This window comes from Mus caroli, unplaced genomic scaffold (genome assembly GCF_978045245.1).
Source record: "Mus caroli unplaced genomic scaffold, Mus_caroli_1 scaffold_6, whole genome shotgun sequence".
Taxonomy (NCBI): domain Eukaryota; kingdom Metazoa; phylum Chordata; class Mammalia; order Rodentia; family Muridae; genus Mus; species Mus caroli.
The window spans coordinates 56,767,501-56,784,139 of NW_028227261.1; the positions used below are offsets into that span (position 1 = coordinate 56,767,501).

General features: G+C 41.9%; 2 protein-coding genes across 8 annotated transcripts in view; one reads left to right on the forward strand and one right to left on the reverse strand.

Moving 5' to 3' along the window:
- Dock7 (dedicator of cytokinesis 7) overlaps nucleotides 1-1,900 on the forward strand; it is a 196,552-nt gene extending 194,652 nt beyond the window's left edge. For all 5 annotated transcript variants that reach the window (XM_085839169.1, XM_085839170.1, XM_085839171.1 and 2 more), the window contains one exon: nucleotides 1,457-1,900. In XM_085839169.1, the coding sequence (XP_085695295.1) occupies nucleotides 1,457-1,499 (43 nt within the window). In that variant the 3' untranslated portion in view covers nucleotides 1,500-1,900. The remainder of the gene's footprint in view (nucleotides 1-1,456) is intronic.
- Nucleotides 1,901-3,365: 1,465 nt separating this feature from the next.
- On the reverse strand, nucleotides 3,366-15,317 carry Usp1 (ubiquitin specific peptidase 1). Of its 3 annotated transcripts, none has more exons than XM_021160432.3 (9): nucleotides 14,762-15,317; nucleotides 12,119-12,338; nucleotides 10,639-10,759; nucleotides 10,049-10,153; nucleotides 9,001-9,161; nucleotides 7,337-8,025; nucleotides 6,561-6,731; nucleotides 5,912-6,113; nucleotides 3,366-4,831 (listed from the first exon to the last, which is right to left on the reverse strand). In XM_021160432.3, exons 2-9 carry the CDS (start codon nucleotides 12,286-12,288, stop codon nucleotides 4,099-4,101), a joined length of 2,352 nt encoding a protein of 783 aa, XP_021016091.1. In that variant the 5' UTR covers nucleotides 12,289-12,338; nucleotides 14,762-15,317; the 3' UTR covers nucleotides 3,366-4,098. The 3 variants fall into 3 exon arrangements, with proteins under 3 accessions (XP_021016091.1, XP_021016090.1, XP_029332386.1); XM_021160431.3 differs by having other exon boundaries at nucleotides 12,119-12,357; XM_029476526.2 differs by lacking the exon at nucleotides 12,119-12,338 and having other exon boundaries at nucleotides 14,762-15,316.
- Between the last annotated feature and the right edge of the window lie 1,322 nt (nucleotides 15,318-16,639).

Consider the following 16,639-nt stretch of genomic DNA (forward strand, 5'->3'; position numbering starts at 1 on the left):
TCCTCATCCTCCTCCGTAGAGCTTTCATTACAAGGATCATGTATGTAGTGCTGAGAGACTAACTGGGGCTTGGTGCATGCAGGACACGCAGTCAGCTGTTTAACTACAGAAGATTATGTGCACCAAATGTGTAAGATACCCTTGGAGACTAGAGGGCATCAGATCTGGAACTGGAATAACAGCAGGTTGTGAGCCACCTGGTGTAGGTCTTAGGAGCCTAATTTGGGTCCCTCTACAAGGGCAGTAAGCACTCTTAACCACTAAGCCATGGCTCCAGCTTAAATAGCCCTTCTCTTGATGAACTGTATCCAGCTTTCAAAACCTTCCCCTAGGGGCTGGAGAGATGGCTCAGCGGTTAAGAGCACTGACTGCTCTTCCGAAGGTCCTGAGTTCAAATCCCAGCAACCACGTGGTGCTCACAACCATCCGTAATGAGATCTGGCGCCCTCTTCTGGAGTGTCTGAAGTCAGCTACAGTGTACTTAAAGCATTCAATAAATAAATAAACCTTTAAAAAAAATGTCAACAAACTTACAAATTAAAAAAAAAAAACAAAAACAAAACACCTTTCCCTAGAACCAAAAGAACAATCTGTAAAGTGCAAAGCTAAATGTCATTCTCTTTATAACTGCTTCTGCCTTTCCTAAACTTCCAGGCTCTTCCTCACCTTTAACTATCAGGATGAGCAAAAGAAACCAATTCATGAAGAAGGAAAGACCCACAAAAACATTTTGTGAATAAAATCCTCATGTCTATAGAACTTAGGAAAGAAATATTGCTTAGGATTTAGATTGTCAAACTGTGGTCTGGGACCTTGACTTTGTCCCTCTTCCTGCCTTCTCATGTGTAGAATGGACTTTTCCAGAGACTGGGTGAGATGTGCTTTTGTAAATGATTGGCTATAGACGCAGGTTGGGGAATTTAGGCCTTCTCTTATTAAGCTAGGCGTTACACATGTGTGCTACTCTTTTGGAATGTTTCTGCATTTTGTTTTGGCCCTGGCTGGCCTCAGACGCAGAGCTCCACCTCTCTCTGCCTCCTGAGTGCTGAAATGAAGGGAGGATGAGTGACAATTGCCTGCCCTTACAAGATACTTGTAATAGAATGGAACAATTACTTTGTTAAATAACTTAAAATGTTCACTGAATTTCAAATATGGTAAACATCAGTGTATAACCTCATCAGTGTAGCCGTAGTCTGAGAACCAGTTGACTCCAGACGTAAGATTAGAGAAACACTTGCTTCTTAGCACAGTAACCCTGACTACTCCAGAAATCTCCTCCACGGCAGTTAAAGGAACAGGCCTGGTGAAGTGGCTGCTAGAACATACCTCCAGTCCAATCTATAGATAAAGCCGAAGCCAGATTATGACAACGTATGTAAGATGGCAGGAAAAACAAGCCTTAGAAGATTAAAATAAAACCCCACCATTAATTATATCCTCTTCTTTTCCTCAGAGATTCCTTCAGCCGAATGAGCCTTCGAAAAATGGAACTCTAAAATACACACTTGTTCTATTCATTTGAAAAGAACCATGTATTCAACAGAGTGTGAGGTCTACTGAAAAATAGGACTTGGATGTCATTCTGGAAGCAATAGCATTGATTTACTCTATGAAGAATATGCTCCCAGATGCAGGCTGTTACATGTGAGGTTTGTGGCGGCGGTTTCTAACCTTCTGGTAACATGCTGTCATCTTAAAAACAAAAAGTTTTCATGATTCAAAGGTACAGTACACATTTACAATTATTTATACCATAGCTAATGTTAAATTTATTTACTTTTAAGTTCTTGTTTTTTAATTTATATTACCATTTATAGATCCATTCATTTTTGAACCATTTTAAATGTAGTAATGCTTATTTTAAAGGTACTATTAAATATGTGAATGTTTACACTAATTTTAATGAGTGGGATTTTAATTTATTACAATGGGAAAACATGAATTGTTCAAAAACTGGTTCTAAACTGACATCAAACCGCCCCAAATTAGGTAATGGTGTCACATACCCACCCCACCCCCAATCTGTTAAGAATTGCCCAAAATAGCATTTAATAAAACATTCATCTAAATGGCTATATATCAGAATCTAATGCCAGTGACATGCAGTGACACTAGTTTGATCTTTTTGAGCCATTTTATTATCATCAACTTCATTCGTCAAATTTGAGCTGATTTCCGTGCTTCATATTTGTCAAGTGTTTACTGACTGAACCATTAACTAGAAATTTGCTTTAAGGCTACTTGATATCATTAAAGGTAACACCAAGCTTGGGTTTCATTGATTTTAATCTACAGTTAAATGAGAAGTCACATGGTTTTACAGCATAAATTAGTTGCTATCATCAAAATCATCTTCAGCCGGGCTTGGTGGCGCACGCCTTTAATCCCAGCACTCACTCGGGAGGCAGAGGCAGGCGGATTTCTGAGTTCGAGGCCAGCCTGGTCTACAAAGTGAGTTCGAGGACAGCCAGGGCTACACAGAGAAACCCTGTCTCGAAAAACCACAAAAAAAAAAAAAAAATCATCTTCAAAGTAATTAACTTCAATATGGAAAAGGTACACAGAAAAAAGTGAATGCTTTCTATTCTCAGCACAGTTCCCCTTGAATATCCATGGTCTCTGAAATGTCTCACACTTTTAGGTGATACTGTGGGTTACAGAACAGCAACAATGGTACTTGTCACGCCTGACCTCTGGAGTCACTTGAAATGGCATTCTTTCCTCTTTGGTGGGCTGTGGGGTGGCAAAGGCAGTAACCATTAGGGAGAAAATGCTACGTGAACACCTGTCATTCCTCATTTGGTTACCTGAACTGTGTGACATCTCAGTGACAGTGTGAAGTATATGATTTAGTTACAAAATACCGGGTTTTTTCTCATGAGCTGCAATGGAGATTTCTTACTCCATTTTGTTATACTTCCTGACAATGTTTCCTAAAACACCTTTCTTGCCTCAGGAATCTCTACAGCTCTAATAAATAGCACAGGATGGTTACTTTTAAAAGTTCTACTAGTGATTCTAAACTTAAGGGAAAGTACAAGGACGCATGATCTAATAATTCCCATCACACCATCTGTGAGGAGATGTTAATAAGCAATTTTTCCATTGAAATGGAATGTTACTCCGATAGCATTTGTGTATTTATTCGGGTGAGTGTCCCTTGGCAAGTCCTTAGACAACTGACTTAAAATGAAGGAAGGATGTGTTAAGGTTGTTAACTTTGCTCTGAAAGTGGTTGGCCTCTGCTCTACTGCTGAGTATTAAATGTTATTTATGCTTGATGACTCTCTTGTACATACACATTAATCTAAGAACTCCACTTTGATTAAAATACACATTTTTTTTTTAAAAAAAATCACACATTTGGTTGTTAAACAGCTTAAATTTTATTGACCTCCCAGTTTTTAAAAAAAAGTTAAAGGTCACACCTCTAAGTTGATGTTCTATGTACAGATCGTGCAGGGTATGAAGAGATACAAATTAGTCATGCCAAAAAGATTGACTAGAGTACAGAGTCATCTTCATAAATACATATAAAATTCCTATGAAGATAGAGGGGATTGCCAGGTTTTCTTAGACACTTTCCAAAGTTATTCAAGGCACAAAATATACACCATTGTGAATATACATATTCTAGCCTTTGTGCCTGATACAGCGCAGAGATTTGCTTCATGACTATTATAAAACTAAATATACTGAGTGAGATTGTTTCTTGGGTGAAAAAGCCAGACCTATAAACATCAAGTAGATAATTACTCCAAAATTTGGAGAATACAAATACAAGCACTTTATTTTAAAAAGCAAACACAAAAGATCATGTAAATCCAAGTGTTAACTGTTTCAAGCTTCCATTTTGGATCATTTAGAATCTACACAAGTTTGTTCCCAGCTTATCCATCACTAGTCTCTACTAAGGAAAATGATTCTAAAAATTAACATGGTTTTCAGTATTTAAAATCTCACTATTTATATAAAAGCCTAGAGAGACCAATAATATCCAATAGCTTCAAGAGATAAACTAAAGACTCTTAGATGTCATCAACTTTACCAACGTCTGTCCAGGTCTGTTTAATATTTACAGGGAAGATATACTCACTATAATTTTTTATAAAATAGCAAGTAGGGAGTAGACGTAGGAGATGTAGAAGGGGAGAGAGAATTCAGAAAGTCTTTCTCTTCTGTAACTTTTACTTCAGAATCGTCAAAAAGCAACCACTTCCCCTCGTACTCCTTTAAGCTTTGCACTACATAGGAAATTTTGTTCTCAAGTCCGTTCATGTTAACGCCTGTTTGGTCACTGGATTCCTTGTTCCTGTCAGATTCGTGGGTCCCATTAGTATCATTAGTTTCAGAATTTCTATTGTCAGTGAATGGTGTCCCAACCACCTTATCAGGATTAGACGCTTTGTTGTACAGCTCATAATCTGCTTTGCTCTTTTGTCCACCAAGAAGTCCAATACCTTCTACATTTTTTTTGTTCAAAACTTTACTTGGCTGGGCATTTCCACCAACTCTAATTGATACTTCATCGTCATAATTTTCAGCCGTCCCCCTTGCTTCCTCCTCATTCAGTGGCTCTGGCTTACCTATTTCACACATCTGGTCAACCACAAAATTCCCCTTATCGAGTTCTAGACTGTTAAGGTCAGTGACTTTAACAGATGCGGTATAGTGCCCACTACTAATAGTAATGCCACTGTGCATCACAACAGCAAATAATCCATAGCTGTCATTAGTCGGCTTTGTGCTCCATTCTTCTAGTGACAGTTTAAGAGGTGTCAATAAAGGAGTGTTGATCTTGGAAAGTCCACCACCGTAACAATCAAACCTTTGGAAGGAAAAAAAGGTTTCCTGTAATTCTGTTTTACACACAATGTAAAGCCAAGTAGTAAGTCCTTAATGTTTAGTTACAAGCAACAAAGGCAGACTAAGACTTCAATTTTGAGGAAAATGCATACACAAAAATATTAAAATAGAACCTAGGTATAACGGTGCACACATTTAGTCCTGGCACTTGAGAGGCAGAGGTAAGTGGATCTCTTGAGTTCAAGGCCAACTTGGTCTACATAGCAAAGTCCAGGCCATTCAGAGCTACTCAGTGGGGCACTCTTTTTATAAATTAATTAATAACTGATGTTTGGGTGTTTCTGCAGAAAGTATTTTCTTCATTCTTTTATTAGATTTGTACACTAGGAAATTAGCATGCAGAAACCATGAAGTATACAATAGCATATCAGAAAAGACAAGATTATTCAAAACAGCCATTTTTATATCTATTTTTAAAAGCTTTTGGACAAATTCTCAACTACAAAATTTTCCAAAGTTTTCAGAAATGAACTGGATTTCCTTTAAAACTGAAAATTTTAATCCCCTCCCTGTCCCCCAATGTCAGGTATGGTGGCTCAAATCTGTAATCCTAGCTTGAGTCTGAGTCAAGAGGCCAGCTATGTCTATAACAGTGAAACCCTATCTATCTCAGAGAAGGAAGGAGGGGAGGAATAAATTAGACTTCTTAGTGAGGCTCAGTAGCACACGCCTTTAATCCTGGCACTCAGTAAGCAGAAGGAAGTGAGTCTTTGAGTTCAAGGCCAGCCTGGCCTACTCAGAGACACTGTCTTGGAAATAAATTTATAAAAAAAAGAAAAAGAAAAAATAATGACTCCATTTCAACTCCACAGAAGCAGACTTCTACTACTAGCACCTACAGAATGCATATGAAAAGGTGTGTGAGAACTGTACTGGGTTTTCTGGAGCTAAAGTTCAAACCCAGAACCTTCTCTATGCTAGACAAGCACACTGAGCTGAGCTCCAAAAGAGCAGACACAGAGTCGGTTCTCACACACAACTTCACTTGGCACAGCACTGTAGACAAAGCCACTGTCTCCCTCGGCTTATTCACAATACTCACTCCAAGCCACTAGCAGCAAAGCACTTCAGATGAATAGTGATAACTTCAGGCATTTTATCAAACAGGAGACTTCGCTCTGCTTCCGTATAATGATGGCAATTTTCACAGAAGTATTTATCCTCTCCTACAATTCTCTCCACTGAAGCAAACTGTGAAATTGCCCATCTCAAGGTCTTCATTTCTGTTTTTGGCTCTGGAGAAACTGTAAAACAGAATTGTTCACTCATAAATATCTTTCAGACATTGAAAACTTTAACCAAGTTTCATGCGCGATATCATTCAGTTTCAAATAACTGATCCCCAACATCTAAATACTTAGTATTAGCCGAAGATACACACACACACACACAAAGAGCGAGACAGACACACACCAAAAGCCAAATAAGCCCAGTCTCAGGTCAGTCGCCAGCCTTGTGATTCCTCAGGACATTTCCATACTTTTTATGATTTACATTGAACACAACAGTAGCTCAAGTAGAAATTTAAAATGACTTCAGTTAATAAAATATTAAGGTCTCAGATGTTACAGCATTTCACTTTTCTATTACAATTTGGCAAGTAGGATTAACAAATGGTGCTGAGAACAGGACGGACGCTGGCTCTAGCTATCTCAGTCGGCACACCCAGGCCTCCCTGCCCGGCCGCTTACTTTCGGAGCTCTCCTCGACTTTGGAAAGCTCATCTTCTTGCACGGGAACACTAATATCCTGGAAATCCTCTCTTCTTTCTGTTAAGCTTTCACATTCCAAACACCGCGTCCTTAACACGAGCTGACCTTGAAACAGTTTCTCTACTAGCTCAAAGCCAATCTGCTCAGCACCTAAAATGAAAATGGGAAAATGTTTATGCAGATTTGCTTTTCAGTATAGCCCAATTCATTAATTCCCTATTGATAGTACATCGTGAACACAAAACCCGTTTTCATATCTTATTAAGCAGTGCTTTATTCATGAAGTGTAAAATTCCTACCAAAAAATTTTTAAATATGAATTACTATCTTTAGAACAAAGTCGGCTGTGTCTTTAACTTGCTTCCTAAAGACATGTCTTTCTACAGCTGCCCCAGAGAGACACATCTATTGGAGCAACCATCACCCACAATAACTACAGCACGCCCAGCAGATGTTCCCTAAGAGGAATGAATACATGTGTAAACAACACCAAGCAAAGCAGTTATATCTCAGGTCTAAGACTCACTGAACTCAAGTTTCCCTTGAGTTCGTGTCATACTGCATAGATAAAACGACAGCTTTCCCATTAAAAAGGTTTTTAACTTCCCAAGTTTAGAAACCATCAAGCAAAATTACCCTAATAACAACAGCACTACATAATACACGTTCACAAACTCAAGTACAATGCTGGGACAAACTAACTATCTTAAATCCTGTCTGTTACCCTCACTAGCCGACCTAGTAACTGCACTGACCTTTGTTTCCGGACTTAGCTTCACTGCTGTCCACAGGCGTGTCGCTACTTCCTGGAGACTCGGGTCCACCGTTAGCTGTGTGGTCACTTCCGTACTTCTCCAAGCCCTCTTCAACGTCACCCTCCTTTTCTTTAGGTTGTCCTTTGGAGCGCTGGTTGGTTGTTATTTTTCCAAGACTACAGAACTTGGAAAGAATGCTGGGTTGCTTAGTGGATGGCTTTAACCAATTTATTTTAACTTTTGATTTCTTCTGTGAGGACTTTGCACTCTCACTTTCAGAAACACACTTGGGGATGATCTTAGGAGCGACCTCCAGTGTGTCTCCAATAGCTTTTCTCTTTGATCTGGTTTGTCTCTGGTTTTCTTCCAATGGCTGGGATTCCCTGGACAGTTTAACCTTTTTCTTCACGTTACTTGACTCACTGTCACTTTTTCTTTTCCAGTTCCCTTTGGGGAGCTGCTCTTTGACGTCCTCCGTATTCCTCATACTGTCAATCTCTGTGCTGGTAATTCCACCTGTTTCCTCTTTCTGAAGAGATTGTTCTTCAACCTTGCTGGATAATTCAGCCAGGTTTTTTATTTCTTCTTTTTTTAGGAGTTGGCATGTTTCTTGAATGTTTCCCAGAATACACTGTAGCACTTCCTGTGCATCATGCTGTAGAAATCCTTCATACATAGGGTTGAGTTCCCTATGAATAAAAAGGCTCACTTTAGCTAATTCTAGTTTTGTTTAGTCAGAGAAAATTTTTCTATTAGCTATTTTAAATATCCAAAAGCATTCTACTAATTTGAAACCTCTTACCTAAATTTACAGCTGAATGTAAAAACAATTTGACCATTATTTATGGTATTATCTTATAATACCATCACCCTCTTCTACATTATACATTTGTGTGTGTGTGCTCACGCATTCACAAGGGCTCCCATGTATGTGCATGTTTATTTTTGAGCACACACAAGTCTTTGTAACCTGCAGGTTTTATGCATGACACATTTCATACACAGATCCACAGGTTGCAATCTGAACCTCCTTAGGACCCTGTGTCCAGGAACCCTCGCTGGTCTATGGGGCACTGAAGTGGAAACTGTTCCGACTTCCCCAAGCCCCCTTCAAGATCATGCTTGTGTCCTCTGCAGCACGGGTTTATTCTTATTCTCCCCAGCCTATAGAACTTGCAAAGAATGCTTAGTGACCAGCTTTAACCAATTTATTTTAACTTTTGATTTCTTTTGTGTCTTACATTCATGGTCAGAAACACACTTGGAGCCCGAGCATGTACAGATCTGGGGGTTCAAGCCTCAGTATCATAAAAATGACTAAATCTCTCAATACTCAGGGCTTTACCGCCAGTGACTGGTTTGGTGTAAAGACTATATACCTGTATTTTTTTTTTTTTAAATGCAGTATGGCACATAAGTATGAATCATCTATGTATAGGCCAGTACTCTAGTCAAACATGAGTCTTTTGACAGAAAATGTATTATTTCACATCAGGAAGACCATGAGTAAATTTGAATATAATTAATCTAACATCTTTTAATTTTAAGCTATGAGCTGGAGCTTCAATTGTCTTGCCATCTACTCCCATGTGTTCATATACTACCCTCTTCTAAAGACAGTAACGAGTAGGGAAAGAATGGTAAAACTGTGTTAGAGCCTGTACCTGAGTGTGTTCAGCAGTCGCCTTGGCTGTGTAGCAAGTTCATCTGTATATTTCTCTGGATTTAAGAGAAAACTAGCCTGAAGCTGCTCAACTGAAATTATTAAGGACTGTAAACTGCATATAAGCTCATAACTTGCCAAAGACTCTTCTTTGCAGCTTCCCTATCAAGAAAAAAAACAAAACATAAAATTAGTTTTTAAACATTAAATAAGTGCCTCTTTCCTTCTTGGTCTCATAGCACAATATAGCTTTTCTTTCTTTTGTTTTTTTTTTTTTTTTTTTTTTTAGTTTTTCGAGACAGGGTTTCTCTGTGTAGCCCTGGCTGGCCTTGAACTCAGAAATCCTCCTGCCTCTGCCTCCCAAGTGCTGGGACTAAAGGCGTGTGCCACCACGCCCGGCAATATAGCTTTTCTAAACTTAATTTCAGTACAGCTAAGACTCTATTAGTCATACAAGTCAACTGTTTTTCTTCACCTTTTTCTTTTAAGTTGCTTTCTATATGGACAATGATTTTTTTAAATCAGTTTTCTTTTAATTTATTTACTTGCAATTAAGGCTAGGGGTATGGCTCAGTAGTAGAGTTTCACTTGTTTATGTAAGACCATAAATTCAGTCTTCAAAAAACATTAATGGCAATTACCATAGACTCCAGTGAGATACTTGTGATTGTGAGGGACAAGTGACAAGTCTAGTTAACAATGCATAAAACACTATATAAGGCTATGAATAATCTGGATAATATACAGTTCTGAAAAACTTAACAGAAATATTCTGTCACCACCGTCCTGAACTCTCCTGAGAATCTAGTACCTTTTTATTTTCCAAATAAGTGTAATTCTTCCCATTAGTTCCTTGTTGCGTGTGTGTTGGGGGCATGGCGGTTGTTGAGACAGGGTTGCAATGTGTAGCCCATCTAGCCAGTAAATCACTATGGAGACAAACCACGCTTAGCTGCCTCCCAAGTGCTGGGATTAAATGTGTGTATCAGTGGGCATGGCCTTCTCTCTAGCTTATTTTGCTTTTTAAGTTATTTTCTTAATCTTTTTACCTTCTCTTTCTGATTAGAGTCATCCTTCAGAGCTTCTTTCTTCCTTGAAATAATATTAAATAAGTGCTTCACTCCAGTCTTAAAGCCAGGACAAAAGTATAACACCTACAAAAAGGGCACTGTTTTAGTACTGAGCAAAGAGCACACCTAAAATCACTACTGTTTTCTGTAGGGCACGTTTAATGTGTATTACCTAAAACTGATAAGACCCTCATCAAACGAGTTCTCTACCCCACCAAGAGTAACCCGCTGATCGCTCAGCAGCACTTAGCTCTGAACCTAACCAGGATAAAAACCAACAAAATTTTAATAACACACAAAATAATAAAAGCTTTTAAGTGGACATAGGACATAGCACCAGAAATCAAGCAGTAAAGATTAAAGTTTGGCTTTGGCATCGTCCCTTAACCAATCTACCCAATCTCAGTATCTTCCCTTTACTCTTTTCTTGCCCACAGGAAGTAATGTACAGTTTCTGAGCATTATCATATAGAGTCTGTTTTGGTTTATTTACAATGTATGAGAAAGTATGGACAAAGCCATTCAATAGTCAATAATTTTCAGAAACATTCAACATTACATCACGTTACCTGAAGAATACTATTCAGATAACAAGTATTGCCAAGGTTATTCAATCCCACAAATGGTAACAAGTTCTCTCTCTTCTCGCAGCTCACTGGGGAGGACTGTGCAGCAGGAACAACTTGGTCACTGTTAACACAGAGGGAAGAGAAAGTATAAAGATGTGCCATCTTAAAGTGGAAATACTACTCCCCTAAACTTAGGATTTTTACAATAGGGATATGATCATTGAGCTATATACCCAACCCTGAACATTTATTGGTGAAACACACATAGGATAGATAAGATCTACTTTTAGTTATCCAACAGACTGCCCATTTGTTGAACAATGAGCTACCATAGACTCCAGCTAGAGCAATTTGGAATATTCACTTTTATTCTCTATTTTTTAATATAAAAATTGCTTAGTTGTAATGAATTCACAAGTAAAGACATCATACAGCTAGATTAAAGTAGCCACTCAAACAAACCCTTGTCCAATCCTATAGGACAGCCATTCTGAAGCCATGGAGTTTTCCATTTAGAGCTTTATAGATCTACTCTCAATTACATGTTTGTGCACGTATCTACCATAAAGGGGCACTGGGGGTGGGGGTGGGGTGAGCTTAGACTAGAAAACCCATCAGCTCTGTGTCCCCTCCTGTGACTGATGCACCCACACTGCACGTACAGTCCTTCCCCTCTTTCCTTTCTTCTTAGTGACGAGAGAATTTACATACATTAAAAAACATTCATCTTTAAAATCTAGTTTCAAAATAAACTGCAACTGTCCTACCTCTAGCAGATTTATGTTCTAGAGTATAAAAAAAAAACAAACAAAAAAACTGTTTTCACACACACTACACTGCAAAAATATCAAGCAGTGTTTACCATGTTCCTACTACACGGTTTTTTTTGGTTTGGTTTGGTCTCCCCGACCTGCCACCGCCCCCCCACCCCCCCAAAAAGGCTTCTCTTTTTCTTTTTCTGATTTTTCAAGACAGGGCTGCTCTGTGTGGCCCTGGATGTCCTGGAACTCACTCTGTAGACCAGGCTGGCCTCGAACTCAGAAATCCGCCTGTCTCTGCCTCCCAAGTGCTGGGATTAAAGGGGCATGCCACCTCCACCTAGCCCCTACTATACACTTTATTCCTTATCTTGCTAAATGCAAATCAATGTATACTTTCTTTTAACCTCTGTCAACTGTCAGGTGAGTACAGAACTATCAACTCAAGTTCAGTGCTCTTTCACTGATTCAGAATACAGAAATACATTTAAGGGGGCTGGAAAGATGGCTCAGCTGTTAAGAGCACTCACTGACTGCTCTTCCAGAGGTCCTGAGTTCAATTCCCAGCAACCACATGGTGGCTCACAACCATCTGTAATGGGATCTGATGCCCTCTTCTGGTGTCTGAAGACAGCGACAGTATACTCATATACATAAAATAAATAAATCTTTAAAAAAAGAAAAAAAAAACAAAAAAAATATATTTAAAATAAAATACATACATCTCAGATCCTCTATATTCAGAAGTTTTTTCTTCATTTTCTTGAGAATCAGTAAAGTCTAAGGCTCTTTTAGTTTCCTTTTTCTGAAAAAACTTCAAAGACAGTCTGTTTTTCTTGGATGGACTGCCTCTTGAAAGCCCATTACTTTCACTAGGTATGACGCCAGGCATTTTCTTTCAAAATTGCAAGGAGTTGACGAGAATTAACTTATTGAAGGAAGCTGTAATCACCAATTAAATCTATTAATCACATACAAAAAGATTTCATTAGTCCCCAGCTATCATATATAAGTGACAAAATAAGCAACTGTGAAAAGATTTACCAAAAGAATGGTACAAATCAGGACATCTTATTTCAAAACCTAATGCCTGACAGTAGACACTTAAAGAGTTTATTGCTTATTAATGGCTCTCACCCTTCCTAATGCTGTGACCCTTTAATACAGTTCCTCATGGTGTGGTGACAACAACCATAAAATTGTCATTGCTACTTCCTAACTGTAATTTTGCTACTGCTATGAATGGTAATTAATGTAAATATCTGATATGCCAGATATGAAATCCCCTGTAAAAAGGTTGTTTGACACACCACTGGGGGGTCTTGACTCACAAGTGGAGAACCACTGGCTTAAATGCCAATGATACGTATACGCGTCCAATGATACATATATGCATGCATGCACACACACCTGCAGACACGCACACACTAACTTCCTTTAAAATTGCTACTAAATTCTTATTACCATGTGTGTATACATATGCATATATATGGGTGTGTGTATATGTACATGCATTAAGAGCCATATCTCAAAAATACCCATTTACTAAAATCATTCATACAATAAGCAGCAGAAACTTTGGGCTAGTGAGATGATCCTGTGGGTCAGGACGCTTGCTGCTAACCCTACCAACTTGAGCTTAATCCCAGGGACTCAACTTCTCAAGAGTGCCCTCTGAACTTCCTGTGCACACCCATACACAAACAAGGTTTGAAAACAATAGGCTTAAGCAAAATTTCATTTTTTTATATACAAAAATAGTAACTGAACAATGGTAAAAATCAGGAATGAATAAGAAACCAAAGTAGTAGTGGAGACTAGAGTCTACAAGGCCACTTGTAGTCGATTTGAACTACACATACAAAGCTGGAACAGAGGTTGGAAAAACTTGCTCCGTCTCATGTGTGCTTAAAAATTACAATATACTTTAGTTTTCCAATTATGCTATTTTGAGACAGGGTCTCCCAGTGGCTGGCCTGGAACTCAAAAATCTACCTGCCAGCCGGGCGTGGTGGCGCACGCCTTTAATCCCAGCACTCCGGAGGCAGAGGCAGGCGGATTTCTGAGTTCAAGGCCAGCCTGGTCTACAAAGTGAGCTCCAGGACAGCCAGGGCTATACTGAGAAATTCTGTCTCGAAAAACCAAAAAAAAAAAAAAAATCTACCTGCCAGCCTCTTCTCCCCAGTGGGAAGTCCTACTGTCCACCACACCCAGCTCCAATTGTTTCTAAGCTTTGTGACTAGAAGCTGCTGAAAAAAGCATTTTCTACCCGTTTCAAGGTAAAACGTTAAATGGAAGGGGGGAGGAAGCTCTGAGATACAGCAATGCCTGTGATACTTTATAGAAATTTATTTTTTATTTGGAACATCTAGAAGAAAGATAATCCTTCTATTCCAATATTCCAAAAATATGAACGAGTTTCAAATGTAGGTAACCGAGTAGTACACACAAATTCATTCAAATTCTACCCCTAAACATTTCACCCCAGAAGTTCACTGTACACTGCAGGGAAACCATTTTTGGGAACCAACTCAGGAAAAACTGGACAACTGGCAAAATTTCCCATCTTATCTGCAACGTAACTTTTTGTCTCTTGGCCCCTTAATGTTCTTGATGAAATGTCCTGTTAGGAATGATAAACCAGCCTTTGCAAAACTGTCAGACTTCCCCCAAGCACTAATGACTCCGGAAAGGTGTCTTCCTGGGAGCCAGTGAGAGAAAAGAAGTCATCAGCCAGCTCAAACAGCGGCCGTCATCTCGGCCAGCCATCCAATCTGGGACCCTCTAAACAGCCAGCCAGCACTGATGGTCACCAAGAGCGCGACACTTTCCCGGGTGCCCAATCTTATGTTCTCCACGTCCCTTCTCAGAGCTTTCAGTCAAAAAAGCCTCTCCAGAACTATAACCCAAGCTTCGCACAATGAACTTAGCCGTAAGTCTTCTTGACCAAATGACACCGTGAATCCCCAGGTCCCACTACTTTTCAAATCTGTGTACAATTATAGGATTCAACTCTTCTTTCAAGAAAAACGTGAAACAATAAAAACAAACTCTTGGGCGCAGGGTTAAGACACGTGGCGCCGTACACACTTCTGGAGAAACTGTAAGTCAAGAAAATGCGCGGCAAAATTTCGCAAGCCCCGACCCAGGACACTGCGATCACAAACATCTCTTCTCCCGGCCAGCCTCTCCCGTTACGAAAGGCGTGGGCAGAGGGGCACTTGGGTCGCGGGTGTGCCACCCCGGGGGTCGCCGCGCCCGCCGGCAGTCCCTCGCAGCTCAGCCCGAGCCTAAGGGGCCCTCCCCACCGTCATAGTCAGCACCTGCCGCGCAGCCCCGGGCCCTGAACCCCGGGCGCTCCTTACCCGGTCATGGCCCTTCGTGAGTCCGCGGCGCCGCCGCCGAGGAGACCAGACGGGCAGAGTGCGGGCGCGACAGGTGAGCCCGGCCGCCGTCCCGGGAGAGGGATCGCTGGTGGGCGCCTCCCGCGGGGGAGTGACCATTCGTCCGCGGAGCGGGAGCCGGGCCGCCGCTCGGTCCTGCCCGCCGCGGCCCCACTACATCCCCGGCGCAGCCCGGCCGGGAAGGCTACGGGCGCACAGCGGTGGCGGCGCTCCCGAGCCGCAGGGTCCCCGCACGGCCGCCGAGGGGGAACTTGGCGCGTTTTCCTCAGTCTCAGGACCCCCGCGAGTGAACCCCCGCCCGCGCCAGCGTCGCGGCTGGAGGTGGCGTCCACGGAAAGTGCCGGTTCTCCTCTCCACGTTGCAGAGGCGCGAAAGGCGCGAGCCGCCGCGCGACCGCCCCTCGCCCCCGGCACGCTCGGCTCCGGAACCAGCTGGAACGGTAGTTCCTCCCGGGGCCTAACGGGTTCTGCAGTTTAAACAGCGCAGGCAGCGGCACGGGCAGCTCGCGCGGGTCCTCGCAGAGGCGCGCGCTGCGCAGGAGGCCGGGCTGGCGCGCAGGAGGCTCGCTCGCTCACGCCCTCTTTTTTTTTTTTTTTTTTTTTTTTTAATTCTTTTTAAACATTAGTACTCGCGAGTTGAAGGGGAGGGAGCTTACGGGTCGGGAGATGGGACAGGGAGTGACTGGGACAAGCCCCTTCCTCAGGTGCTCAAATGCGCCAATCCAGGCTGAACAATTTCCAAAACCTCATTCCTCCGCCCCACCAGGAAGAGCCAATCAAAAAGTACCTATACGAATAAAACAATTAGCCGGCAGAGAAGACAGTCTGACCAATAAAAAAAGTACAAGGAACGAGGCCCAGCCAATCCCGGGAGAGCATAGGGCGCCCTGGAGCGGCTCTTTGCAAGCTCATTGGCGCTCCAGTGCGCGCTTTCTCTGCCGAGGTTAGGGTTCCGCTTTCCGTTTTGTTAGCATGGGGAGGTGGCGAGCCCGGAGGGTGTGGCTTCTGGGCCGAGGCCCCGGTGCAGGCCCGCCTCTCTCTGGTTTTTTTTTTCCTTCCCCCTCCTGGCGTGCGCTCTCCGGAAGGGTTACCAAAGACGCTCGGAAAATGGCTGATGCGCTTTGCTAGCTGCTCGGCGCCCGCTGGGCGTCCAGTTTGCCGAGGAAGCCGCGGTCCAGCCAATCCCAAGTTGTGTGATAAGAATGAGCATTGCCTTAGCTAGACAGTGCACAGCCGAACGCCTTGGAGCCTCCGGTCCTGCTCCCCTCTCTCGCAGGCTGCGCAAGGGTTTTAGTTCTCTGGCTGGTCTCGCGGCTGGAGCTTCAACGGGTTCTGGCGCGAGCCGGTACCGAATGACCCACAGGCAGCCGCACGGCCTCACCCGGTTTGGGGGCTTGGTTCTGTATGCTCTATCTTTTGTGAGATGATCTCACAGTGCGGTACTGCAGTTGATGAGAACTCAGTATATTCCGTTCAAGTGGGGGTTTTTTGTTGTTGTTTTTTAAATATCCACTGTGTGCGTTGCCCTGTTTAATGCCCATCGTGTATTGGTCTGTTTAATGGCCACGGTGTGTGTTGCCCGGTTTAGTACCCACTGTGTGCCTTGCCCTGTTTAGTGCCCTCCGTGTGTGTTGCCCTGTTTAATGCCCTGTTGAACTATTTTCAGCATGGTAGGGATAACAAGCGAAGGGAATGTACTCCATGATCTACAGTCTACCGAAGACCGAAATTAAACTGATGATTTGAAGTAGTGTAAATGGTAGTTTTTTTAAAAAGGTAACCGTTTGGTCGTTTCGATTGCATAAACAAGACTGACGTTTCAGCAGACAGTTCCAGGAAG